A 27,021-nucleotide genomic window follows, 5' to 3' on the forward strand; every position below is an offset into this window, starting at 1 on the left:
CATACACAAAAATACACTCAAAATGGATCAAAGACTTCAACATAAGACAAGATACAATAAACCTCCTAGAAGAAAACATAGGCAAAACATTATCTGACATACATCTCAAAAATGTTCTCCTAGGGCAGCCTACCCAAGCAATAGAAACAAAAAAAAGAATAAACAAATGGGACCTAATGAAACTTACAAGCTTCTGCACAGCAAAGGAAACCAGAAATAAAACAAAACGACAACCTATGGAATGGGAAAAATTTTTGCAAATGAAACCGACACAGGCTTAATCTCCAGAATACATAAGCAGCTTATATGGTTTAATAAGAAAAAAACAAACAGCCCAATCAAAAAATGGGCAGAAGACCTAAACAAGCAATTCTCCAAGGAAGAAATACAAATGATCAATAGGCACATAAAAAAATGCTCAATATCACTAATTATCAGAGAAATGCAAATCAAAACTACAATGAGGTATCATCTCACACCAGTCAGAATGGCCATCATTCAAAAGTCCACAAATGACAAATGCTGGAGAGGCTGTGGAGAAAAGAGAACCCTCCTACACTGCTAGTGGGAATGCAGTTTGGTACAGCCACTGTGGAAAACAGTGTGGAGATTCCTCAAAAGACTAGGAATAGACTTACCATATGACCCAGGAATCCCGCTCCTGGGCATATATCCAGAATGATCCCTACTTCAAAATGACACCTGCACCTCAATGTTCATAGCAGCACTATTTACAAAAGCCAAGACATGGAAACAGCCGTAATGTCCATCAACAGATGACTGGATAAAGAAGATATGGTATATTTATACAACAGAATACTATTCAGCCATAAAAACGACAATGTAACACCATTTGCAGCAACATGGATGTTCCTGGAGAATGTCATTCTAAGTGAAGCCAGGAAGAGAAAGAAAAATACCATATGAGATCGCTTATAGGAGGAATCTGAAAAAAAACAAACCCCAAAACAAAACATAAATACAAAACAGAAACAGACTCATAGACACAGAATACAAACTTGTGGTTGCCAAGAGGGCAGGGGGTAGGAAGGGACAGACTGGGATTTTAAAATGCAGAACAGATGGATGGGATTGTACTGTGTAGCACAGGGAAGCGTATACAGGATCTTGTGGTGGCTCACACCGAAGGAGAATGTGACAATGAATATATATATGTTCATGTATAACTGAAAAATTGTGCTCTACACTGGAATTTGACAGAACATTGTAAAATGACTGTTATTCAATAAAAAAATGTTAAAAAAAAAAAGAATACTCTATCCAGCAAGGTTCTCATTTGGATTTGATGGAGAAATCAAAAACTTCACAGATAAACAAAAGCTGAAAGAATTCAGCACCAGTAAACCAGTTTTACAACAAATGTTAAAGGAACTTCTCTAGTCATCAGATCGTAAGAAAAGAGAACAAAAGACGAAAGAGAAAAGAAAAAAAAAGGACATACAAAAGATTGGCACTTCGGGGCCTTTTATGGTTCTATATAAATTTCAGAATTGTTTGTTCTAGTTCTGTAAAGAATGTCATGAGTACTTTGACAGGGCTTGCATTGGATCTGTAGATTGCTTTGGGTAGTATGGCCATTTTTGATAACACTGATTCTTCCAATCCAAGAGCACAAGACATCTTTCCATTTCTTTGTATCATCTTCAATTTCCTTCAACAATGTTTTATAGTTTTCAGAGTATAGGTAATCTCTTTGGTTAAGTTTATTTTCAGGTATTTTGTTGTTTTTGATGCAAGGGAAATGTTTATGCCAGTTACAAAATTCTGGTTTTTGAAGTGGAAAAAAAAAGTGAATGAAGGGCCACAAATGGCAAAATACCCTTCTTTCTTATGGGTGACTTGTATTCCGTTACATATATATGCTGCATCTTCTTCATCCATCCACCTATTGATGTGCACTTAGGATGCTTCCATATCTTGGCCATTATAAATACTGCTGCTATTAATAACAGGGTATTACTATTAATAGCGGGGTGTATGTATCTTTTTAAATTAATTCTTATTTTGTGGTTGCCTTTATTCCTTCGATAACTATTAAAAAGCTAAAGCTCTAAACTTCTTAGAAACAATTAACAGTACATATAAGTAAATTTAAAAATATGTGCAGTATATTGTGTATATGTATCTACATGCAATATATTGTATATGTGCAGTCAAATTGTAACAATTCTACCCAATAAAACTGAAAAAAAAATCTTAAGTTGTTATCTGTGTCTTTCAGAATTAAACTTCTTAGTGTGGAATACAAAAGGGTGCTCACAATCTGACCTGTGCCTCACCTGGTCTAGCTTCATCTTCTACCTTCTCGACACCCAACAGCCTATATTCCAGGCAACCTGGCTAACTGTACTTCCCTTAAGTATGCCCTTCTCTCATTCATCTTGGTACCACTTGTGACACTGTAATACACGGATAAAAAATACGTATTTTGCTCTTTACCCACAGTTACCAGCATAGCTCCTACAACCTTTGTAATTTCCTTAAGTGCTAACAGTTATAAGGGCATGATTTGTTTCCAGCTTCTGAAATAGCTCCGGCCTCAAAAGTGAAATGAGTGGGGTTTCTGTTTTGTTTCGGTTTGGCTTTTTTTCTGGTTATTCACAGGAAGGGCCTTTTCAATCACACTGGAATTTGTTAATGGGAGGATTTTTGTAAAACTCCTAGATAACCACAAGATGGGGGCTGGCTGCCAGTGGAACCAACCTGTGATCAGAGGGGGTTGCAACTTTCAGTCCCACAGCCCTACTTCCAAGGATGGGAGAGACGGTGGAGGCTAAATCTACCACCAATGGCCAATGAAGCCTCCATAAAAACCCAGGAACTGGGTTCAGGGAACTCCCAGGTTTGTGAACAAGCAGCGATTGGGAAGGGCAGCTCACCCCTTCCCCCATACCTTGCCCTATGCATCTCTTCCATCCGGCTCTTCCTGAGTTGTATTCTCCTATAATAAACAGTAATCTAGTAGATAAACTATTTTCTGGAGTTCTGTGAGCCACTCTAGTAAACTAACTGAATCTGGGGAGAAAGTCATGGAAACCTCTGATTTAGAGCCAGTTAGTCAGAAGCACCAGTGACAATCTGGACTTGAGGTTGGTAGCTGAAGTTGGGGGAGAATGACAGTCTTGCAGGACTGAGCCCTTAACCTGTGGAATCTGTGCTCTCTCCAGGTAAACAGTGTCAGGACTGAATTAAACTGAGGACACCCAGCTGGTATCTGGAGAATCAGAGGATTGATTGGTGTGGAAAAAAATCCCCCACAGATTTGGTGACCAGAAGTATTCAGTAAGTAGGGAATAGAGAACACAGTTTTTTCTTTACACCACTTTTCATGCTTTTTCTGTTACTAGGAACACTCTCTTGTTCCTGCTTTGTTTGGCCATCACTATTTTAGAGTCAAAACAGACAAATGGGTTAGACGGCCCACTTCTTTTATTCATTCAGTATCTACTTTATATCAACACTGTATTAAGCAATGTGTCCTCACAGGAGTCTTGATGTTCCACTATAACAGAAAGACCCATATTACACTGCAGCTGTTAGTGTGTCTCCATTGACAGATTATGAAATCCTTAAAGGCAGGGCTATTTTCTTCTCCTCTTTAACGTCAGAAGTCTAGCAAGAAGCATGAATAAAAAGATGAATCAAGCTATCTGTTTCATTTCCTTTACAGATCTCAATTAGAGTTTAAGGAGGAAACAACTATTTTAAGTTAATATGTGAGTAGCTGGGCAATAATTTTCAACAACAACTGGAGTTTTGGGGAACCAAGAGGAGGCGCACCAGTTAGTCCAAATCATTAACCTTGAGGCTAAATTTCATCATGTAAAAATGAGGAGACACACCAAAACACAGCCACGACAACATAACCTAAAGGTTTCATTCAGTCCTAAAACAATAATAATCTATCATTCCAGTTTTAAGATAAAATCTGTTTGATCAGATTTCAGAAAGTAAAAAACAAAGGGAAAAATCTTATTCAATGGGAAACAAGATTTTGGGGGCAGAGCAATTCCATGTTGCACATTATCTTTGTCAGTAAGTCTACTCCCCTGGCCAAACTTCCTCAAGCTATTCATGCTTTATGTGCTTTCTCATATGCTTTACTTTTGAACCCAAAGTCTCTCCAGAAAAGCACTACTCGAGCAGAACTGTCTGTGATGATGAAAATGCCCTTTATCTGGGTTGTACAAACTGGCAGTCATTTGTCACATAGGAGCACCTAAAATGTGGCTACTGTACTTGAAGAAGAAGGTTCTATATTCTACTTCAATAGCCACAAGAGGCTAATCGCTACCATAATGAACAGTGTACCACTTGTCCAAGATTCTCCCCCCTCTCCAACAAGGTCTCCTTGTGAGTGGGGTGTAAGGCTGAGGGAAGAGAATCATTTTTACCTAACCTCCTCAATTCATCTGATTAAGAAATGAAATCCAAAGTGGTTAAGGTTACCAGGTGGTCAACAGCAAGCTAAGATTTACATTCAGTTCGTCTGACTTCTAGTTCCAAGCTCCATCTATTTTGCCATGCTGCTTTCTTTAAGTTAGGTATCAACTAGTGGCACAACCTGTAAAATACTATGTATTTTAAAATACATAGTAATTTCCTAAGAAATTTACTGTTCAGTTTATTTTTTAACCGCAGTACTACAACACATAAAATCAAAGAACAGGATGAGTTAACATGGTTGACAGAGAAAAACTGGAAAGCAGAAGGATTCATTCCTGTTCTTTATTCCTGAAAAATGAAGAGAAATTACTTCAGGAGGAAAAAATAAAGATACATGTAAGATTTGCTGATCAACCACAGATCTTAAAGGATACTTTTAAAAAAGGATAAGAGTATCTTTTAGTCCCTCCTTTCAAAAAGAAATGATAAATTAGTTTAAAAATACTTCTTATCATGCTACATCCAGGTTTCCAAGGATTCCTAAAAAGTATGTGGCATCCCATTCTATGCAATGGTAGCACCTTTGGAAAGTGTCTTCTTTGCAATTTAAAGTGAAAACCAAGTGCATTCTTACAAGGGTTACTACAAAAAAATAATTTGATAAAACTCGGATTCCAATTTTGTTAGTAAATAAGGGAACACATACCCAATCTCTGTTCATCACTTCCCTTTCCAGTTGTGTCTTGTCTACTGTTTAACCCATCTATCAACTGTTTTCATTTCAAAGACTATGTTTTTGTATTCCTAAAAGTTCTTCTGACTCTTTTTAAAATCGGCTTCATCATGTTGTAGGACTTTCCTTTCTCATACTTTAACACTCCATGTCTTTAAATATATGTATTTTACAGATTTATCCATAATTGTATTAAAAGTATTAGGCAAACAATTCTTTCTGTCTACTGAAATTCATTCACATCAGATTTTTTTCACATGTCTAATAAATCTTGATGGCTAATTTATTTATGTCTTTAAATATACGTAATTTAGAGTTTTTAATGCTTGCATGTTTAATCCTATTGTTATTTCTCTCTGCTAAAATTCCCTCATGGCAGACTGTTCCATGATTTGTAAACTGATTTGATGGTGAACTCTACTTAAGAAGGAATTATCTGAGAATCCTGTATTGAGTGTCTGTCTCTTCTAAGCAGTTCTGTATTTACTCCTGCCAGGCATCCCAGGTATTACCAGTCCAGGACTCCATCCTTACCCTCTTAAATATGACTTACCTACATAATGGAGTAAAATTTGCTACCCCAAAATGTGTCTCTTTGGCATGAGGGTTATTTTATTATTTTAGGCTGATTATTTTAAAGAAACAGAAGACTAAGGAAATTTACCTTGTTACATCCAGCCCCTCCTTAACTGCCTAAAAGGATTTAGTTAAAGGGCCTGTTCCTGGAAAAGAGTTATTACCAGAGTTCTCTGCAAAGAATATGGGGGGTGGGAGGCAGGCGGAACGCCACAGGGCTTGGAGATCAGTCAACTGTGCCCCATTGTCTCTGTATTGCCCAATAAACATTTGCTTTCCCATCTCCATGTGAACTGCCTTCCCCTCCTTAGAAGTCCCAAAGCACTACCCCCAAATTTAAGGCGAGGGTTTGGTCATCTTGGCAAGTTACTCAGTTTCCCTAGGTCTCACCCATGTATACATGTTATCAAACTTTTGCTTAATTTTCTCCTGTTAATCTGTTCCATGTCAATTTAATTCTTAGACCAGCCAGGAGACCTAAGGAAAGGGAGAGGAAAATTTCTTCCTTCCTGACACTTAGCATGGGAATTCCTGGATATATAGATAGGGTAAATGTGGACCGCCAAATCTGTGTGAGGACAGACCGATGGTTACAATTTCCTAGGGAAAACATTTTCCTCCTCTGACCCACAGTCCAGTCTGACTTGCACATGGTTTCCTATCATCCATCTGTGCTACAGAGTAACATTTTTCTAGTCTACTTTTCAGTGAAATTATAGTACCTCACACACTGGTGGGGAGAAAGGGTGTGGGGGGACACAGAGCTTAGTTCTAACTCCCCAATTTGTGAGGGCCTAAGATTTTATCTCCTACCCCCTGTGTGGATATTAAAACTTAAACCCCCAAGTCACTGCAAGTAGTAACATACCCTAATCCCCACCAGGTTAGGAGAGCCCCAGCATCAGCTCAAGATTTCTGCTCCAGCTTTTAGGTTCCTCTTCATTCTGAGCCTAGGGATTTCCCCAATATTCTTGCAATCTCAGCTGCTACACATTAAAAAAAAAAGTTTGTTTCATTTTATCAAGTATTTCTGGGTGTTTTGCAGAAGGAGTTTTCGATAATGTAATCTGCCAGGACTGCTAGCAAAGGAAACCATCTCTATATTCCTCTTTACACTTTCTAAATTTCTGGAGCCAAATTATCAAAACAGTGTAACATCTAAGAGTAAAACTTGTGGAATGCTTAAATAGAAAAATGATGTATATTACTTTTCTTCGGGCTAAGAGCAAGCCCCAGGCTCTCATTTGTACCTGTAAGTTTCTCCGTACCAAGTGTCTCAAAGGTCTAATAAGAAAATGTTCAAAGCACTAAATGAATAAACAAAACTCACTGGAAGAGGTGGCAAAATAATAAAGTTAAAGATTTTTATTAGAGATAATTTATATATTTGAAACTAAGATACCTTGATCTTTCTTACCTCTGAGTTAATAACTTTAATCAAGAAGAAAATGTGATACACTGTCTTGGTTAACAAAGAAAGTTGACGACATCTTTCTAGGTACACTTGTATAGATGGTTCTACTCTTTGCTGTAATTTACTCCAAAAAAGAGTGAGTTCCCTAAAAAAAAAAAAAAAAAAAAAAAAAAAAGCAAAAAATAAGTTGGAGACGTAATGGAAAATCATGAACTATGTCAGTCTTCACTATATTTGAAATTAAAACTGGTTTTAGACTTTAATTGTATACGTGGAATTAGGCTCAAAAGAAAAAACCCTCAATTTTCTAGACACTTACTAAATAAAATCAGGATATAATTTATCGTTTTATTGATTATGAGTTTTCAGTCTTAGATGGAGAAGCCCTCGCTATCTTTCACGAGGAAAGCACCTGACATTTAAACAAGTTACACAAATGGAAACTTCTGTTATCTTCTAACTTAAATTTAAAATTGACCAATTTAACTGGCCAATTACATTTAAAATTTATTATTATTAAGAATCAATGATGACACAGAACCCAGAAGTAACTAGTATGTGCCACAGCAGTGAAACAAAAGAAATTTCAAAAAAGATATTGAAATTTATTTCAAATGCAATTATGCTGTATTTTCTATAGAAAATAATCCTACTAAAGCGATTAATTTTCCTCCCTTTGACTTATCATCCTTTTTTCTCTTCTTTCCTCCATAGTTCACTTTCACAAAAATCTTCTTCCCTGCTCCAACCTCTCCCCCAAGTATTCTCCTTAGTTTCCACTCCTAGAAAAGCTGCCCTTTCCACCATCTACTTGCATAATCTGCTCATTTACTGAATTTTAACCTACATATTGAGGACCTCAAAATCTGTCTCTCCAGTCTTGACCACTTTCACCTCTCTAGTTCTTTATAAGATTTCCTCACTTTGATCTTTTTTGAGACCTGAAACTTAATATATGAAAAAGATGATTAACATCCTTTCTAGTCCACCATCTTTCTAATTTAATGTATCATTATCACTAAACCTGTCTATCAGCCTCTGTTTTTGATCAAGACTATTATCGTCAACAATCCCCCACCCCATCTGACATCCACAGGAAGCCTTCATAACTTCCCAGCTGGACTATTTACTAGCTTTCTAGCTATCTTCCTGTCTCAACTCAACTTCTGCCCTGTCCCTTCTTGCCCCCAACTGGCCCTCAGTGTGCAGGCATGCATTCTCAACTGCTTGTCTTGAACAGTATTTCTTAAGCATAAACTTATATTTTGCTCCTTCTACTAAGGGCTTAAAATACAATGTATTTGTTTTTCATATGAAATCCAGACTTTTATGTCTTTTTTAAACCCATATAACACATTAATATCTTTGTAATCACTGATACTTATTATATAGAAAATCTACTTGCCCTCAATAAATGTTATTTATTCTCCCTTCAGAATCTACCTGCCTTTTATATCTATCAATTCTTTCTGTATTGCATGTACAACTTTTCCTTCATAACAAAGCTCAGTTGTTCAAAAAACTTTTGTAACTATGAACTTTACTCTTTTTGATTATACAACCATTTACTTAGTTCTATATTCCTTTGTAAGCCATGTGTCGCTTGGCATATATTCTTAAACGTCAGAATGTTGTAAACTAAATTTTCTTTTGTTTTTCCATAATAACAACTAAAGACTAATAATGCTGTTGACTAACCAGATGAATTGTTAGTTTTAGCTAACACTAATTTAAGACAGCTGATCTTAAGTTTTTTTGAGTTAACTAAAGTCAGTATCTCTGTTATTATTCTCCCAAAGGATTATAACAGGTCTGCCCACTAGGAAATGTACCATATAAAGAAAAGTATATTAAAGAAGTTAGTGAAGTAGAATGATATCTCATACATAGATGGTAAGTAAACTTTATTTCTATACATAAATAACTAGCATCTAGTTATACAGTAAAAAGTACGCAATATGCAGGGGAAAAATACACACATTAAATCACAGGTTGCTTAAATATCTGAAAAAAAAATGTTTATTGAAGCATTAGATAAAAATAAGCCTTTCATCTTCCAACAATAAAAATTTCCTGATCATTATTGATCATTACTGGTATACCTAGGAGTTGTGTGGTCTTTAATATAAAAAGTTTTTAAAGTTATAATATGAACTACTTGATAACCAGTTTGCAGAGTATGTAATATCTGAAAATAAGTTCTTTGTCTTGATAAGACTACAAAGATTTTTTTTAAATGTTCTGAAAGCTATCTGAATTCTCACAACCTATCTTGTAATCTTATCTAATAAACATTTCTTATTTTGTAATCTAATTTTACAAAAGAAAATCAACTCACCAAGCACAGTACATATCTCCTTGTTGAAGCTGACGTGATAAAAATGCAGTACATAAGACAAGAGCACTTTTCTCATCACCCTCAGATTCTAAGTTACAGATCATTTCTAGGGCATCTTTGCAATCAACTTCTGAAATCTAGAGAAAGGGTATAGAAATATGCCATAAAATGGTTGTATATTAGACTATACAGTAATATACTTTAAATTTTTTATTAGACATTTACAGGTCAATTTCATCAGTAAATCTGATTAACTCATACACTATGAATTCATAATTTGTCATTACTGGGCTACAGTTTAAAGAAATTATCTTTCTTCAAATCAGAGAACTATTTTCAAGACCTTTACAAGTACTCGTTTATATGTAAATAACTAATACTAATTATAAGCAAGTTTTACTCATTAAATCAGTTACTGAGAAAGAAAAGCTGCAGTACTTGTATTTTTCCCCTTTATGTTTATTAAAAAGCATCAGAATCAGCAAAAAGATATAGAAAGGTCTACTGGAAACAGACTAATACTGTCTATTCGTCTGAGGGAAAAAGGTATAATATAAAACATTTTATGTAGTTATAACACTTATAATGAAGCTCACCTCAGTTTTCTATAAATCTCCATTATTTTTCTTTTCATATAAATTCATTCCATCTCAAAGCCTGTCAACAGTCATGCATGCATAAGTATAACCTAGATGAAGGCAACTTGCTTTACTTAATTATGCACTTATATCTATTGCTAATTTTTAAAAAAATTAAAATTTACTATCTCATTACAATGATTTACTACATAAAACAATTTACCTATAATCTCTACAAGCATTTGCTATATGACAAGGATGTGACAAACAGCATGCAATCACAGATCACTGATGTTCTACAGAATCAGAAAGATTAATTCCAACATGGTAATGACAAAAGGCAAAAAGAACTGAAGACCAATACAGACCATCGGCACTCATGTACCACAGAGGTAACTATGCCCCTCCTTATTGATCTTCTATGTCTCCTCATTAATTTTTGAGTATAGGAAAACTGTGTGTGTGTGTGTGTGTGTGTAAAATGTAGTATCTTTATGATTAAACAAATGTCTAAATGGGGATACAGGTAATCCTGAAGTTGATCTTTTGTACTGAGGATAAAGACTGCATGCAGATAGATTCAGAGGTTCCATTTTATACATTAAATTGAGCTAGAAAACACCAAGACACACACACACAAAAAAAACCCAATTCTGAGTCTATGTGTTTAACAACAATGGTTTCTTAAAAGGAAGTATGAAGTTAGTGGCAGAATAAAAGACTGAAACCTTAGTCTAGCACAATGCTCTCTCCATTACTTCTCTGCCTGCCTCTTTTTTTTTTACAAATCTTTAAGTGATCCCATGTAAACAAAACCAAAAAAAGGTTGAAAAATACATATTTATACAATTAATATTTTCAAGTATGTGCAATAAGTTAAATGCATTTCAGATGTTATAAATATAATTACCATTTAACCCTTTTTTTTTACTAGGTAGATTTATGCCTAACATTTTATACATAAGGAATGTGGGGTTCAAAGAAATTATGTAATTCACCCAAGTTATGAAAGTTATGTGGTAGGACCACAAATCAAATGATATCTGATGGACATCAAAGTCCTACATACTCTTTCCATTTAATCCCATTATTTTTTACTAAAAGTTATGTTAACTTTTAACAATTATCCTGCCACACCCATGCAGACAAATGTTAGGAAATAAACCTGAGTTTTGTTTTGTTTACTTTTCCTTAAGATGTTAATAATAACAATAATAGCAGCTACTATTCATTTATTTGTGCCAGATTCTTCAGAAATAGCATTGCTAATCAGCACAATAGCTTGCCTGGTAAATACTACTACTTCTTTTTAGAGATGAGGCTCAGAGAGGTTATTTACTCAAAGTTTACATGCTTAACTAGCAGAATCAAGATTTCAACCCAGGTCCAGCTTCAAAGTCTAGGCTCTTTCCAGAATTTTACATGCACAAGCATACTGAGGCTCTTCATTGCTAAATATTGGTTTTTATACTTTCAGGTTTAACAAAAATTCCTGTATCTTGAAAGTCTGATTTATTTTGAATGAAGTAAATTTTTTTATTCTTCTAAAACCTAAGCCATTCTTCCTGCTGAATGCTCAAATGATGCAAAATGTATACATTATATATAAGGAAAGAAATTTATTTTCTCAATGATATTACCTACATTAGCTTATACTTAAAAATTAAAAATATGTATTTGTATGTATGTAATATAGCCTCTATATATTTATTCATACTTATATACACAAGATACCAACTGAAATGTTACATTCAATATGGAAAACCTTACTTTTTATAGGTATGACTACCTACAATTTTTACTGTGCACTTGACAGCTTTCATTTCCCTGATTTGCCACTAGATGGCCCACTCGAAAAAAATAAGACGAGAAAGTGAAACAATATTTAAACTGATGAATGGCTGAATCAAAATTATGAAAGTGAAATACAGGTTAAATATAGCTATCAATGAACAAGAATTATTTTAATAATCCAAGGCAGATAAAGTAGGGATTAGATTACCAATATCATTACCTATATAGGGACAATTTATTTATACATTACCGATATCTATTCTGTATTGCTTTGAAAAACGAGCAAAATTTTCAGTATCAGAAAATTTAGAAATGAATAAAACATTTAAAGCCATTTAGGACAATCTGTTTGTTACAGATATACTATGCTAAATCCTTTTGTAAAGCAGAAAAATCATTTCAAAAATGTGACATGATTTTTGTTTTAATATGGATCTTTATGCCAGGTGTTCAAAAAAAATACAGAACACTTCATATGTTTCACATACATTTACCCAGTATACTTTTTAAATGTATTGCTGTAATCACATTTCAGGAATAGTCTTTTGCTTATCAAAATAAAATTGCTTCCCATCTAGAAAAAAACTGAAATGGTAAACCTGTCGCACTAAAATACTTAGTATTTTCCAACTCTCAGGGCAGCAAAAATCTCAGCTAGCTTTAAAAGAGAAATAATATTTAGTGTTTGAAAAAAACTTCATATACTGTTTAGGGGAGTATAAACTGGCATCATTTTTTTTTTTTTGGATGGTAGTATGGCCCTATTAATTTAAAATGTGTAAATTCTTTGACCCAGCAATTCCACTTCTAGAAATTTACTCTACTAATATTCCCAACAAATGTATGTACAAGGCAACAAACTGTCCCCCAGTTTGGTTTAAGATATTACAAATCTATACTATGGAATTATGCAGCCATGAGAAAGAATGAGGTTGATCTATACAAAATATGGAAAGATGTCCATACTAAGGAGGGAAAAGGACTAGCAGCCACAATGTGTATGTATGTTTTGTGTGTGTGTGCATAAAATATCAGAAACAGCAGCAAATTTCACACTTAACAGTTACCTGGGGAGCATTAAATGGGGAAATTATGGTTAGAGAGAGACACGATAGAAGATCTTATTTTTTTAACTGCTATGAGTATTTTAATGACAAAATCAATAGAAAAACTAAAGATATATACATAAACATATATATATGTATATACATAAAAACATTGCTAACATTGTTTTTATACCTATACCAAGAATCCAGCCCAAAGTCCATTCCTTCCAGAGAAGCCAGATTAAACACTCATCTCTCTCAGCCCCACTCCTCTGCCACCTACCAGGGCTAGCTGCTACTTCTATCACATTGAAAGCGTCCCGGGAAAGTCTTACCTACTGGCTCACTTGGATAAGGATTTCCTCAAAAGGACCATAGATCCAGGCCATGGTTGACTCTTTCCAATATCTATTCCCACCTACTCTAAGGAATGTGTAAAAACCTCAAATGCTTACAAGAACCAGACAGCTAAAGTAAATGTTTGAAGTGAGTCATGTGAGAGAGAGAGAGAGCAGACCTCGTGCAAAGAGGGCAATGTCCGGACAATTACTCCCAAGTGACTACCTTCCCTTGGGGCAGAAATAATAAGATAATTTACTTCCAATGGAACAATGAAGAACAAGTTTCTCTATGTTCTCTGTGTTTGTAACAGAAATAAGAGTTATCAATCTCTAAGCAAAAAGGGGTTTTTAACAAGGAATATGAAAAGAAAAAAAACAAAAGAACAAGGAATGTGTACCCTTACACATATCCTGTCCTGTTCTGTATTATGTGATCTAGTTTTGTTCTGGGGTAGAGAACAGACTTTAGTGAACTCTGCTTAAAAAACATGAAATTCTTTAATTTCATCTGCTTAACATGAGAAGGAAAAAAAATGATTTCATATGACATCAGAGATACCCAGGGTCCTCCGAGAGAATTTTCTTGAGGATCTCCCAAAGCAGGCTGGGCTGCTGTTACTTAACTCTGGATAATTAAACCAAAAGGGAATTAAGGTTCAGTATTGCAAGATCTTTTGATTACTCAAGATAGCTAGAAATAGAGTTTTCCTGGCGATTACAAATTCAGTCTTCAGCTTCAAACAGATCTTTCAAAGTGAACCCAACCACCCTATGTTTAGACAGTTTCCTACTAGAAGGTATTCTTTAGGATAGGGCCTACTCCTCACTGACTTTTGACTCCCCCAGTGTTTATACAGCACGCATCATTCACTCAATAAAAATCTGCTGAAGGAAGGATGGACAGATGGACAGACTGACTTAAGGGCAGGGACTGAACTGATAATGAAAACTTCAGTAGACCTGAAAAATATCTAAGATGTAGCAGCACAATTTATTTAAGGACTATAAAAAAAGTTACATTTCAAAGACCGTCTTAAGAAACTTTATACATCTGCCAATGAACTTGTCTACAAAGTTATTCTGAACTAATTAACTTCAATCTTCTATTTTGATCTGTTATACAGTGACTGAAAAACCCATTACTTGAGATTAAGAGAAATATTAAAGAAAAAAAATTTACTTAATGTCCAAACTAATGATATTTCCTAGGCTAGAGCCCTGGCCTGCTCTACCCAGCCTAGAAATTGCCTGACTCTTTCCAGTACTCTCATTATCCTCAAGATACACAGCATGCTTTCTTTCTAATCATGGTTTAAGCTATCATCTTCCTCTTTATTATCTATTTTTAAGAAAAATCACACAATCACCATTGTAATTACAACTGCTAACCTCATGAGGGCATTCAGCTTTCTGTCTGAGGCTATCCTCCTTCTGGGCTCTGATTACAATCTCTATCTACCCAGGGGATCATGCATTCTCTGATCACTTTCCTCTCTTGTCTTTTATCTCAACTTTTCCCTTTACATATCCTAAAATCTGTCCCACAATCCCTTTGTTCTCCAATCTCTATTGCTCTGGAGTCGAAGGATACTTACATTAGAGGTACAAGACACTTACACACATTAAATGCTCATACAACACTGTCCAACATATAGTTTTATCGAAACTCTTTATATACATATTCCTTGTTTCTTGATAAACAACTTTTAATTCTCCTATCCTGTCTCTGATTTCATTTGGTAATTATGAGCCCTCCAAAATGCAAAATTCCCATCTGGACCATGATTCTACTCTCAGAATTCTGTAGTATAAAAAACACAAATACTTGAATACTATGCTTTATGTCAAAAGCAAAAAAATAGAATCACCTGTCTTACAATAAAGTTTTACCTTAAATATGTAAATAAAAATTTCTTTATATATAGATATAGATATAGGTAAATATCCATCTCTGGATATCTATCTATACATGTGACTCCCTCCTAGGAATACTTTATCTGTTACATAGATACAGATACAGAAGACAGAAAGAGATTATACACATAGTTAGAGATATAGACACACATATACAGAGAAAGTATTCTTAGAGGGGAGTCATATAAATTTTTTAAGTTATTGAAAAATTAGCCAATTAAAAAATATCTGCAAGTATCTTAAAATCAGGTAAAACTGAAATTAAAGCCCATATACTAACAAATATAAACATCCTAACTAAATTAAGTTACAACCATGTTTCCCATAAGTTAGTCAAAGTAATTAAAATATCTAAATTATTTAAAATAGAAGCTAGGTGAAATCAGTTTACAGATAATTCTGAAGGCTGCTTAGACTCACTATGCAAGAGCTTACCAAAAATTTAAGACTGACAATGGACCCTCACTATCTAAGAGAAAAGGAAATCAAAGACATCCTAATCTAATTAAAAATAATTTTCTTCACTTTAAAAAATAATTACTAACAAAAGAAAACATACTCACCTCTTCGATTAACTTTTCATTTGGTGATGATGTACAAAGACAGACAAGGTAAGTTTGCTTAAAACTACCTTTTGTACCAATCTCTGGATGGTCAGAACACAGCTTTGCTAGAGCAGTTGCTTGACTTAACTGATTTGTTTTGATTAGATGTTTAATTCTCATATCCAACAAGATGGGACCCTCAAAAGCTAAAAATTCATTCACTTTAAAAAACAAGACATAACAGATTATTAACATTTTGTAATGGTTCATTTATTACACAAATACTTATAAGGAATATATTTTTTTAAAGCACAGAAAATAAAACTGGTTTTTTGCAATTTTCTATTACTTTCAGGCTAAAACAAAATATTTGACCTTATAAGCAAAAGTAGATTATACTGCTAACTTTTTAAAGTTGCATTAAATATTTTTGCTCCTTAAAGTACCATTTAGAAAGAGGTGCATTAAATTCTTGATGATAAAAATAATTCTCCATTAAATTCTAATAGGATTGTTAAAATTAAGCTAAATTCTTTTTCTCACAGCATTTAGTCTTGAATACCAGAGTTTAGCATCTCTAGAAATTTGCAAGGGTAGGCCATTAGACACTTAAATAGATAACCATAAAAGGATGTTTGGATATTCTAGAAGATGAAATTCACCTAACATTGTGTTCAATACTAATGGACGTATTTTTCATTTTACAAAGGTTAAGTCTATCTTGCTTCAACAGGTGTTTCAGAACAAATTTAAGTATCTACAGAAAAACAAATAAGGGGGTGGGGGTAGTCTGCTGAAAGTTCTGTGGGTTTGTTATTTTTAAAACAATCAATAAACCTCAACACTTGCTTAAGACCCACTAATGCATAATAAATTTCTATTCTGCTCAAATCTTTGAATTTCCCAGTGCTTATTTCATCAACTACAAATACAAGTTTAACTTTTTTTTAACTTATGAAGAATTTAAATTATAACATACGCAAATTTAAACTTTTCCCTAAATTCCCTTTACCAGGATGAAAATCATGTTTATTTTACTTGGTGGTTGTTAGCCTGAAACTTTTGGAAAGCTTTCAGTAATAAAACTTCAGATGCCCTATAAATAAAACACAGTTTCTCCACTTGTGAACAGACTGGAAGACATGTCTAGTAAGTAATTTATAGATTAGAAGATGGAAAATAAGAGACGTTCTTCCCTTCTTTAAATATCCTTTGCTACCCTCTAACATCTTTATTTTTTAGATCTGACTGTACTCCACCATATGAAAAAACTCTTCTCTAAAATAGTATGATCACAGCTCCTCAGTATTAAAACCATGAAGATATAAGCAATTTAACACAGGATCCCAAATTTCATTCTTTTCTTGAAGTCTAGACCTTTGTACCTGCTACTCTCTATTTTTCCTATTAAACTAAGCCAAAAAGTATAAAGACTGAACACAGATAAATAAACTACGTGCATAATTCTCTGCTGTCTCTCACAATATGTCTGACCTAGATAGGGCATTACTTTTTTTTTAAATATCACATGATCCTGATCCTATTAGGACAATTATATTGCAACTATCTTTTCACGGTTTAGTTCAATGGCCAAAACAAAATCTGTCAAGATTTTCAATTAAAACGTTAAGTAAATAAAGTTAAAATAAAGTTTTTCTGGCTATAAATAAATCATAGACTTAAAAAAACAGCTTGAATGTCTAGGAAACTCCAGCAATACAAACTCTGGAAATTATTTCAAATACTCCCAAAAGAATTCATCATCAACAAACTCTGAAGACCATGGCAAAAAAATTATTTAAAGGGGGCAAGTTTTTAACAAAACTAATGAGAATTTTAATAGGAGAATTTCAAATACTTCCTAAAATTTCAAAGAGCAGCATGTAATTTAGAATGACAAATTGTACAAAACAATTTCTGTACTAACTCAGTGTGTAGGAGAATATATGTTAATATTACACATTTCAAAAACATACTTGTAGGCCTGCTTTTTTAAACAATGGGAAACAAACCATTGCCACACACAGGGGAATCACACACTGATTTCAAAGAAGTACAGAATACTAGAGGAGAAGGGACTTCATAGATCATTTTGTCCAGCTCCATCATTTGGCAGATGAGTAAACTGAGGCTCACAGAAGGCAAGTGACTTCCTAGGGTCATAAAGCCAGTTAATGACAGAACCAGGACCAGAATAACGGGGTCTTGCAACTTTCAGCTTAGCACAGTGGTGCAATGAGAAAAAAAATATTCTCATGTAAGTAGTGTGTCTACTTCTTATTAGAATAGTAGTAAAGAGCTGTGAAATATCATTAGCTTTTAAAGGTAAGTAAGTATTCTAAAGCTCATGGTTCAAATGGATGAAAAGTAGATTACATTCTACACTCAATTCAGAACCTATTGAAAGCTTACTTCCCTCTCCCTCCCCCTTTTCTCCATTTTCTTTTCCTTTCGCCCATTCCTCTGTATCTTTCTCTATTTCTCTCTAATCCAGGACATATTTTTCCTTATAGAGTTATAATATCACATCAAAGACTACTATACTTATGAAAAGAATTTTGCTAGTCATATCAATTTTCACTCCATAGCCTACTTTACCAGCTCCCATCCTAAAAAAGTAAAAAATCTTATTTTTTCCTTCCATAGGCTTTTAATTTATTTCCTCAGTATTTATGTACTTGAAAAAAAAAAGGGCAAGTTTTACTACATTTGAGCCCATGAGGAGAGCTGGAGGACATAAAATGGCAATGTAAATGAATGACATTCAGCCAGTTCAGTTAAGAAAGTAATAATGGAGACAGGGTAGGAAGGGATAAACTGGGAGTTCGAGATTTGCAGATCCTGACTGGTATATATAAAATAGACAAACAAGTTTATACCGTATAGCACAGGGAAATAAATTCAGTATCTTGTAGTAGCTCATGGTGAAAAAGAAAATGAAAATGAATATATGTATATTCATAAATGACTGAAGAATTGTGCTGTACACCAGAAATTGACACAATATTGTAAACTGACTATACCTCAATTAAAAAAAATAAGTCTTTTCAAACTTAGGCAAGATGCAGCAAATCTTTGACATATGTTTCATTGTAGGAAAAAAATGTTTTTAAAAAAGAAAGAAAGAAAGACATAATGGCCTCCTCCCTTAAAATGCCACTTACATAATAGTAAAAAAGAAAGACATGAAAGATAATTAACTTTAAATATATGACATTAGATAACTGAGTATTTGTGCTAAATCTTTACACAAATATTAACTGAGCATGTACCATAACCAAAACTTAAGACCAGGTCCTGGATTCCCCGCCAAAGTGGAGTCAACTTGTTTACTGGCAGTGTATCTCCATGCTCAGATTCACACACAATTCCCTCTGCAGATCTCCAATGAGCTGTTTCACAAACATTTCAAACTCTGCATACAAAAATCACCATACCACAGTACATGTTACCTCAGTCCACTTAGTTGTGTTCACACCAAAAACCTAAGAGTTGGCATTAAAAATGCTCTCTCTTCTTCCATCCTTGCTTCCAAGATGACCAAAAAAAGAAGGAACAATGGTCATGTCATAAAGGGCTGTGGCCACGCACAACTTTTTCACTGCACTGTCTCTAATGTATGCCTGAGGACAAAGCCATTAAGAAGTTCATCATTCGAAAAATAGTAGAGGTTGTGGCCATTAGGGATATTTCCGAAGCAAGTGTTTCCAACACCTATGTGCTTCCCAAGGTGTATGTGAAACTACATCACTGCATGAATTGTGCCATTTACAGCAAGGTAGTCAGAAATCGTTCTTATGAAGCCCGGAAGGACCGAACACCTTCACCCCGATTTAGATCTGCGAGTGCTGCCCCACGACCTCCACCAAAGCCCATATAAGGAGCTAAGTCCTTAAAGACTGAAGAAATACTATTCTCTGAAGAAAATAATAAAATGGAAATTATACTTTACAAAAAAGCTCTCTCCTGCCTCCTTCCCATCCTTAACTATCCACTATCTAATTCTGTCATTTCTAACTCCTAAGTACTCAATCCCATTCACTTTTCTCCATCTCTATGCCTACCACTCCCTCGCTCCTCCCAACCCAAATCATTAATCTACCAGACCATTTCTTGCTGCACTCTGTTAGTCTGCATTCACTCTCACATCACATCTCCACTAGGATCCAGGGTGCTTTTCTTTTTTTTTAAGGACACTCTTGATTGTCTTCTCCCAGGTAAACCCCCCAGTGGTTCTCCTTTGCCTTCAAAGGATAAATACCAAAATTCTCATCATGGCTTACATGAATCTGCATCATTTATTCCTTTAAAAAAATACAATTTATATTTCCTCTTAAAATCAATTCAATATTTGGGCAAGAAATAAAAGGTATCTAAATTGGAAAGGAAGAAATAAAATCATCTGATTGCAGATGGCATAATCTTAAAGGTAGAAAACCCTAAAAATTCCCCCCCCAACACACTATATATATATATATATATATATATATATGAACTAATAAATGAATTTAGTAAAGTTGCAGGATACAAAAATCAAAACAAAAAAATGTGCGTTTCTATACACTAACAATGAACAATCTGGAAAGGAAATTCAGAAAACAATTCCATTTACAATAGCAACAAAAAGAATAAAATACTTAGGAATAAATCTAACCAAGGAAGTGAAAGACTTGTACACTAAAACCTACAAAATACTGCGGGAAGAAATTAAAGGAGACATAAGTAAATGGAAAGATCCTCATGTTCACAGATTGGAAAATTTAATACTGTTAAGATGTCTAACTACCCAAAGCAATCTACAGATTCAATGTAATCCCACCAAAATTGCAATGGCTATTTTGTAGAGATTGAAAAATTTATCCTAAAATTCTTATGGAATCTCAAGGGACCCCAAATAGTCAAAACAATTTTGAAAAAGAACAAAGTGGGAGGTCACTTCAAATATATTACAAAGCTATAATAATCAAAACTGGCATATAGACAGGCATATAGGCAATGCAACAGAATAGAAAAAGTTCAGAAAGAAACCCTCACATACACAATCAAATGATCTTCAATAAGATGCCAAGACCACTCAATAGGAAAAGGAGAGTCTTTTCAAAAAATGGTGCTGGGAAAACTGGATATCCACATGCCAAAAAATGAGCTGGACTCTTATTTTATATCATATAAAAAATAAACTCAAAATGAATTAAAGATCTAAATGTAAGACACAAAACTATAAAACTCCCAGAAGAAAACAATGGGGGTAAAGCTTCAAGATACCGGACTTGGCAATGGTTTACTGGATATGACACCAAGGCATAAGCAACAAAAATGAAATAAACAATTGAGACTACATCATAGTTAACTTTTACATACCAAAGGATAGAAATAACAGAGTAAAAAGGTAACTTACAGAATGGGAGAAAATACTTGCAAATCATACATCTGATAAGGGGTTAATGTCCAGAATATATAAAGAACTCCTACACCTCAACAACAACAAATCAAATAATCCAATTGAAAACAGGCAAAGGATTTTCTCTAAAAATGATACACAAGTGGCCAACAAGAATATGAAAAAACACTCAACATCACTAATTATCAGAGAAGTACAAGTCAAAACCACAATGAAGTATCACCACACCCTTTAGAATGGTTATTTAAAAAAAAACAACAAAACAGAAAATAAGTGTTGGCAACTATGTGGAGAAATTGAAACTTTTGTACACTGCTGATGGTACTATAAAATGGTGCAACCTCTATGGAAAACAGTCTAGAAGTTCCTCAAAAGATTAAAAACAGAACTACCATATGATATGATCCAGCTACCCTACTTTTGGGTATGTACACAAAAGAAGTAAATGGAGGGTCTCAAAGAGATATCTGCACTTCCATGTTCATGAAGCAGCACTATTCAGAAGGGCCAAGAAATGGAAGCAATCCAAATGTCCATCAACAGATGAATGGATAAATAAATGGGGTGTATTATATATATATATATATATATATGAATAAATAAATGGGGTGTATTTTATATATATATGAATAATAATGCAGTATTATTCACTTTTTAAAAAGAAGAAAATTCTGGAGGGGAAGGTATAATTCAGTGGTAGAGCATATGCTTAGCATGCACGAGGTCCTGGGTTCAATCCCTAGTATCTCCATTAAAAATACATTAAATAAATAAACCTAACTCCCACCCCCCAGCAACAAACACATACACACATTTATACATCCATAAAGATAATGTGAAAAAAAAAAGGAAATTCTGTCACATGCTACAATACAGATAAAACTTGAGGACATTATGCTAAGTAAAATAAACCAGTCACAAAAAGGTAAATATGGTATGATTCCACCTATATGAGGTACCTGAAGTAGTCAAAAATCTTAGAAACAAAAAGAATTTTGGTTAACCAGGGGCTGGGAGTGGAGGGTGGGGAAAGGGAGCTGTTTAAAACAAGGTTTAATTTTGCAAGATGGAAAAGTTCTAGAGATCTGTTTCAAAACAATATAAATATACTCACTACTGAACTGTACCCTTAAAAACGATTAAACAGTACATTTTATGTTGTCTTTTACCACAATTAAGAACTGCATTAAGTTAAAAAAAACTGCATTAAAAATCAATTAACTAAAAAATAAAAAAAAATTTTTAATTTAAAAAATTTTAAAAATTCAACATTGTTAGTCAAAAAGTCCAAATTCAGAAATTTAATAAAAACATAACACTTTAAGCTCTACATCAGTGGTTCTTAACCCTGGCTGTACAATTATCTTGACTTCTAAAAAGTACTAATGCCTGGGGCTCAAACGCAGACTCTAATTTAATTGGTTCGAGGTAGGCCTCCAGCACTGATATGTCTAAAAACTCTCCAGACAATTAAAGCCCTGCCAGGATAAAGAACCACTGCTCTAGGTAACTAGATTCCAGTGTCCAAATTACCAGTTGGGGACAGTCTTAATCTTCACCCCACCTTTCACTCTTTCCTGAGGGAATATGTTACATTTCCAAGAAACAGAATTTTCACTTGAAGATTTCAGAATTTCTTAAATCATGTTGCTTGCTTTTTCATTAAGTCTGAAATTTTATGATCATAACTGATTTTTTTACATGACTGATATAAAACAGAATTTTTAAAAATTTTAAGATTCCATGCTGCAGATGAACCTCGTAAGTATGCAACCCTAAAATGTTTGTGTGAAATAAGATTTAATTATTACTATTACATTTAATTAAATTCTGACATTTTTATCCATGTAACAGTATTATGAAATATACTCATCAGAACAGAAACAATGAATTTTTCTAGGAAGTTTAGAAAAGCCAACGAATGTGTGTTTTAAAATCACTTTTAGCAAAAATAAGAATTTGGTGGCCATTATATTAAATCATGCAATAGTAGAATATTACTAATGTTAACAAAATAACAAATCATCAGCCTGAAGTAGGAGGGTGAATACTTTTATAAGCTTACTGCAATTAAGTTCTATCAGCTTAATTCTATCCATAGTCACTGATCCTCAATGATCTCAGGGTTATACACAAGTAAAAGGCAATCTAATTTAGCAGTGATCTTTAAAAATAAAATCTAAAATGCTCCATTTACTTTTTTTTTTTTATTGTACTTTTGGTGTCATATCTGTAAAACCACTGCCAAATCCAAGATCATGAAGATTTACCTTTATGTTTTCCTCTAGGAGTTTTGTGATTTTAGATACTGTATTTAGCTTGTTGATCCATTTTGAGTTAATTTTTATATATGGTGTAAGACAGTGCCCAACTTCATTCTTTACTTAGCTTTTATATCAAGACAAGGTCAGTTAAGAGCAAAGGAAGCAAAACAAACAAAAAACAAATAAAAAACCAAAAAGACAGCCAAATAGAAACAGGTTAAGAAAACTGTATTTCTAAGAGTACTTAACACAGTCTGTAAGGTATTAAGGTGTTCTTTCTAGCGACTTTCTGTTCAAGAAATGCCCTAACACAAGAAAACTTTCAATAGGTTTAAGTCTAGGTCTCATTATCACCCCCTTTGATATTTTCTACATAGGCAGGTAAAGATATATACACATAAAAAAATACCAAATGTATTAACAAGTGAAAGAACTGGAAATTTACTTCCAAAAGCACGTAATTTCACTGCACATAATCAGATCTGGCCTTACCCTATTTACTTGGAAAGTACTGGTTCTCACTTTCTCTCTTCTCCCATCACCTCTCTCTTTAAAATATTACATCTTAAGTATGCTAGTATCTGGTAAATCAGGCAGCACTTTTTCCATGTTCACTTTAAAATGCAAAATTTATTTCTGAAACAAAGACTTATTTTCTCACAAAGTTCTGAAGAATTTATAAATACTGTGGAGAAGCTTAAGCTTTAGAAATTTCCTTTCAAAATGAGTTCAGAGGGTGGGGGAAAGAGAACCACAGGGCTCTAAGATTCAAGAAAGAACTGTCAAGCTGGTAAGAATATAATTTATGCAACTGTAAATTATTCCAGTATAGAAGTAGAAGGGAAAGGGCTGAAGGAATTCAATGTGACTATTAGTAGGGGGCTCTTTCAAAGTTTAGACTTTTTAATAATGATATATACCAAAGAAGGAAAAGTAGGCCCAAGACCAAGGATGCAAGCACCATGGGTATCAGAGACATGGTACTAATCCATGCAAACTGTTAGCAAAGCTAAAACCCAAGATGACCCTTAGCTCACCAAAAAAAGTTGAGAATTATCCACTTGGGGAAGGTGAGTAACTTCTTGAAAAAGGCCAGCTCCTTGGGTTTATGCATTATTTAGGACTACAGAGAAAAGAATTCCTTTATTCTTATGGTAGTTTTGAAAATAAGCTTTAGATTGAAAAGGGCAGAACAAACAATGGAGCAAATTGAAACAGATGGGAAAATGTAACTTTCAAAATGGGGCTGAAGGTCCATTTTGCAAACTGTAGACTACAGGAATAGATACATTCCTGTGTAAGAGTCTCAAAACTAATTATATTAAAAACATGGCTTGTGAGTGTTCAGAAAAAAAAATGTGATTATTGATAGCCAAGACAGATTCACTAAACATAAATTAGGTGATACATTCACAAAAGTTATCTCAAAATGTAACAAAGACCTAAATGTAAAATGCAAAACTATAAAACTTCTAGGAGAAAACAGAAGAAAATTCTATAGGACCTTGAGTTTGGTAATGTATTTTTAGATAAAACACCAAAAGCACAATCCATGAAAGAAAAAAAACTGGTTTGGTAAGTTGGACTTTATTAAAACTTAAAACTTCTCCTCTATGAAAGACACTGTAAAGATAAAGGACAATCCACAGAGTAAAGAAAGTATCTGTAAAACTCCTATCTGCTGAAGAACTTGCACCAAAATATACAAACAACTGTTATTCAACAATAAAAAAAACAAATAACTCGATTAAAAAATAGGCAAAAAATCTAAACAGATGCCTCACCCAAGAAGGGATAAAGATGGCAAATGTGCGCATGAAAAGATGCTCAATATCATTTGTCAGAAACACAAATTAAAACAATCATGTGGTGCTCACTTCAGCAGCACATATACTGAAACAATAATGTGGTATCACCACATACTTATTAAAATGGATAAATTCCCAAAATAGACAATAGCAATTGCCAGTGAGAATCTAGAGCAACAGGAATTCTCATAATGCCAAAAGCTGGTAGCAAACAAGATGTCCTTTAATAGGTGAATGGATAAACAATCTGTGGTACCTTCATACAATGGAATACTATTCAGCAATAAAAAGGAATGAGCTACTAAGCCACTCAAAGACAGATTAAGTTACATGCATATTACTAAGTAAAAGAAGCTAGACTGAAAGTCTATAATTATATGACAGTCTCGAAAATGCAATACTATAGAGATGGTAAATGTATCAGTAGTTGTCAGGTGTTCAGGAGAAGGGTGAATAGGTGTAGCACAGTTATTTTTTTAGGGCAGTGAAACTATTCTGTATAATCCTGTAATGGTGGATACATGGTACTATGCATTTGTCAAAAACCGGAGAACTTTTAATAGTGAAGAAGCAATCTTAAAGTATGCTAATTTAAAAGAATTATTTAGGAGGTTGGGAAGTCCAGGATAGAATGCAGAATATGGCAAAAGAATCTGTCTTACATATGTAATGAAAGAACTTCACAGGAAGAGGTGGAGGAACAAGGTGCTCACCTAACTAACTTTGGATGAATGGAGTCAGTAAATACAATTGAAAGAGAATTGTACATAAGCACTGTACTCTAATCAATAAAGTTGTTTTCCATGGGGGTACAGGTTATCAGTTCTGAAACCCCCTATACCTGTATGTTGGGACTCACTAAGTATATGGACGGACAATGGTGCGAGAAGCAAATCTGAAAAGGCTTCATACTATTATTCCAATTATATGACATTCTTTTGAAGTGAAACACTATAGATAAGCAAGAGAAGGCTAGAATGATCCATGTGATTAGAGTTTGTGATATCAGTATAAACTCTCACATTTAGTTTAATATAGATACAGATGGCTACATACAGAAACACTTATAGATACGTGTATATACACAGACTAGTTATACCTACATGTATTTTCTTGCTTTGTCTGCTAGAAGCAAAGACACCCCAGTAGCATCAAGCACACCAGTTACCAGGCCTTGGATTCTAATACTATTTGCCAGCAAAAGGAACCAGGGTTCTTTGGAGAAATAGCCGATTCTAGGATTAGGGCAGGAATATGCAAGATAAGCCTGGAGCATCTTGTAGTGACAGAAAGGAAGGAAGTACTCAAACAAAAAACACAACCCACAATGATAGGGGTATGTCAAAAGAACAGAGAAATTTATTTCAAAGAGGTCCCAGTGGCCAAAGTTGAAACAGTTTGAGTGGCAAAATAAAGAAGTACTGGATTATGACCATAGTGTAAAATAAATATCCCCAGGGTGAGGGGGATAGCTCAATGATAGAGTGAGTGCTTGGATTCAATTCCCAGTACCTCCATTAAAAAATTAATAAATAAAAAATTTAAAAAGAATAAAATAAATATCCACGAGTCTATACTGATATAAATGATAAATGAATGACAAATAAATAAAGAGGGAAGAAAAGACAAACCTCCTGTGGAGAACTTCAAATAATCTGTGTAGATACTGCCCCTTCAAGGAGTAGAGCTTAACTCTCCACCTTTTAAGTGTGGGCTGCAAATAATAACTTCTTTCCAAAGAGTACAGCATGGAAAGGGGGAAAAAAAGAATGATTTAACAGTGGAGAAACCTGAGCCACTACCTCAGCCAGGTGATCAAGGATAACATCAACAGTGAGAAGCCATGCTGATGACATGGACCT

At 34.1% G+C, this 27,021-nt stretch overlaps 2 protein-coding genes across 10 annotated transcripts in view; one reads left to right on the forward strand and one right to left on the reverse strand.

Annotated features, from left to right (window-relative positions):
• ZNF292 (zinc finger protein 292) overlaps positions 1-27,021 on the reverse strand; it is an 88,556-nt gene that overhangs the window by 12,938 nt on the left and 48,597 nt on the right. For 3 of the 9 annotated variants that reach the window (XM_031456012.2, XM_064486877.1, XM_064486878.1), the window contains 3 exons: positions 15,705-15,907; positions 9,469-9,605; positions 7,134-7,275 (listed from right to left, as the gene is read on the reverse strand). In XM_031456012.2, the coding sequence (XP_031311872.2) occupies positions 7,134-7,275; positions 9,469-9,605; positions 15,705-15,907 (482 nt within the window). Of the gene's footprint in view, positions 1-7,133; positions 7,276-9,468; positions 9,606-10,064; positions 11,621-15,704; positions 15,908-19,138; positions 19,379-27,021 lie in introns of those variants that run through there. The other 6 variants (XM_064486879.1, XM_064486880.1, XM_064486881.1 and 3 more) reach the window with 6 other exon arrangements.
• Positions 19,223-19,566, forward strand: LOC105095551 (small ribosomal subunit protein eS26-like). Its single transcript, XM_064486885.1, is given in 2 exon segments — positions 19,223-19,289; positions 19,292-19,566. Coding segments are annotated over 2 exon segments (342 nt in total).

This window comes from Camelus dromedarius, chromosome 6 (assembly GCF_036321535.1).
Source record: "Camelus dromedarius isolate mCamDro1 chromosome 6, mCamDro1.pat, whole genome shotgun sequence".
NCBI classification, from domain to species: Eukaryota; Metazoa; Chordata; class Mammalia; order Artiodactyla; family Camelidae; genus Camelus; species Camelus dromedarius.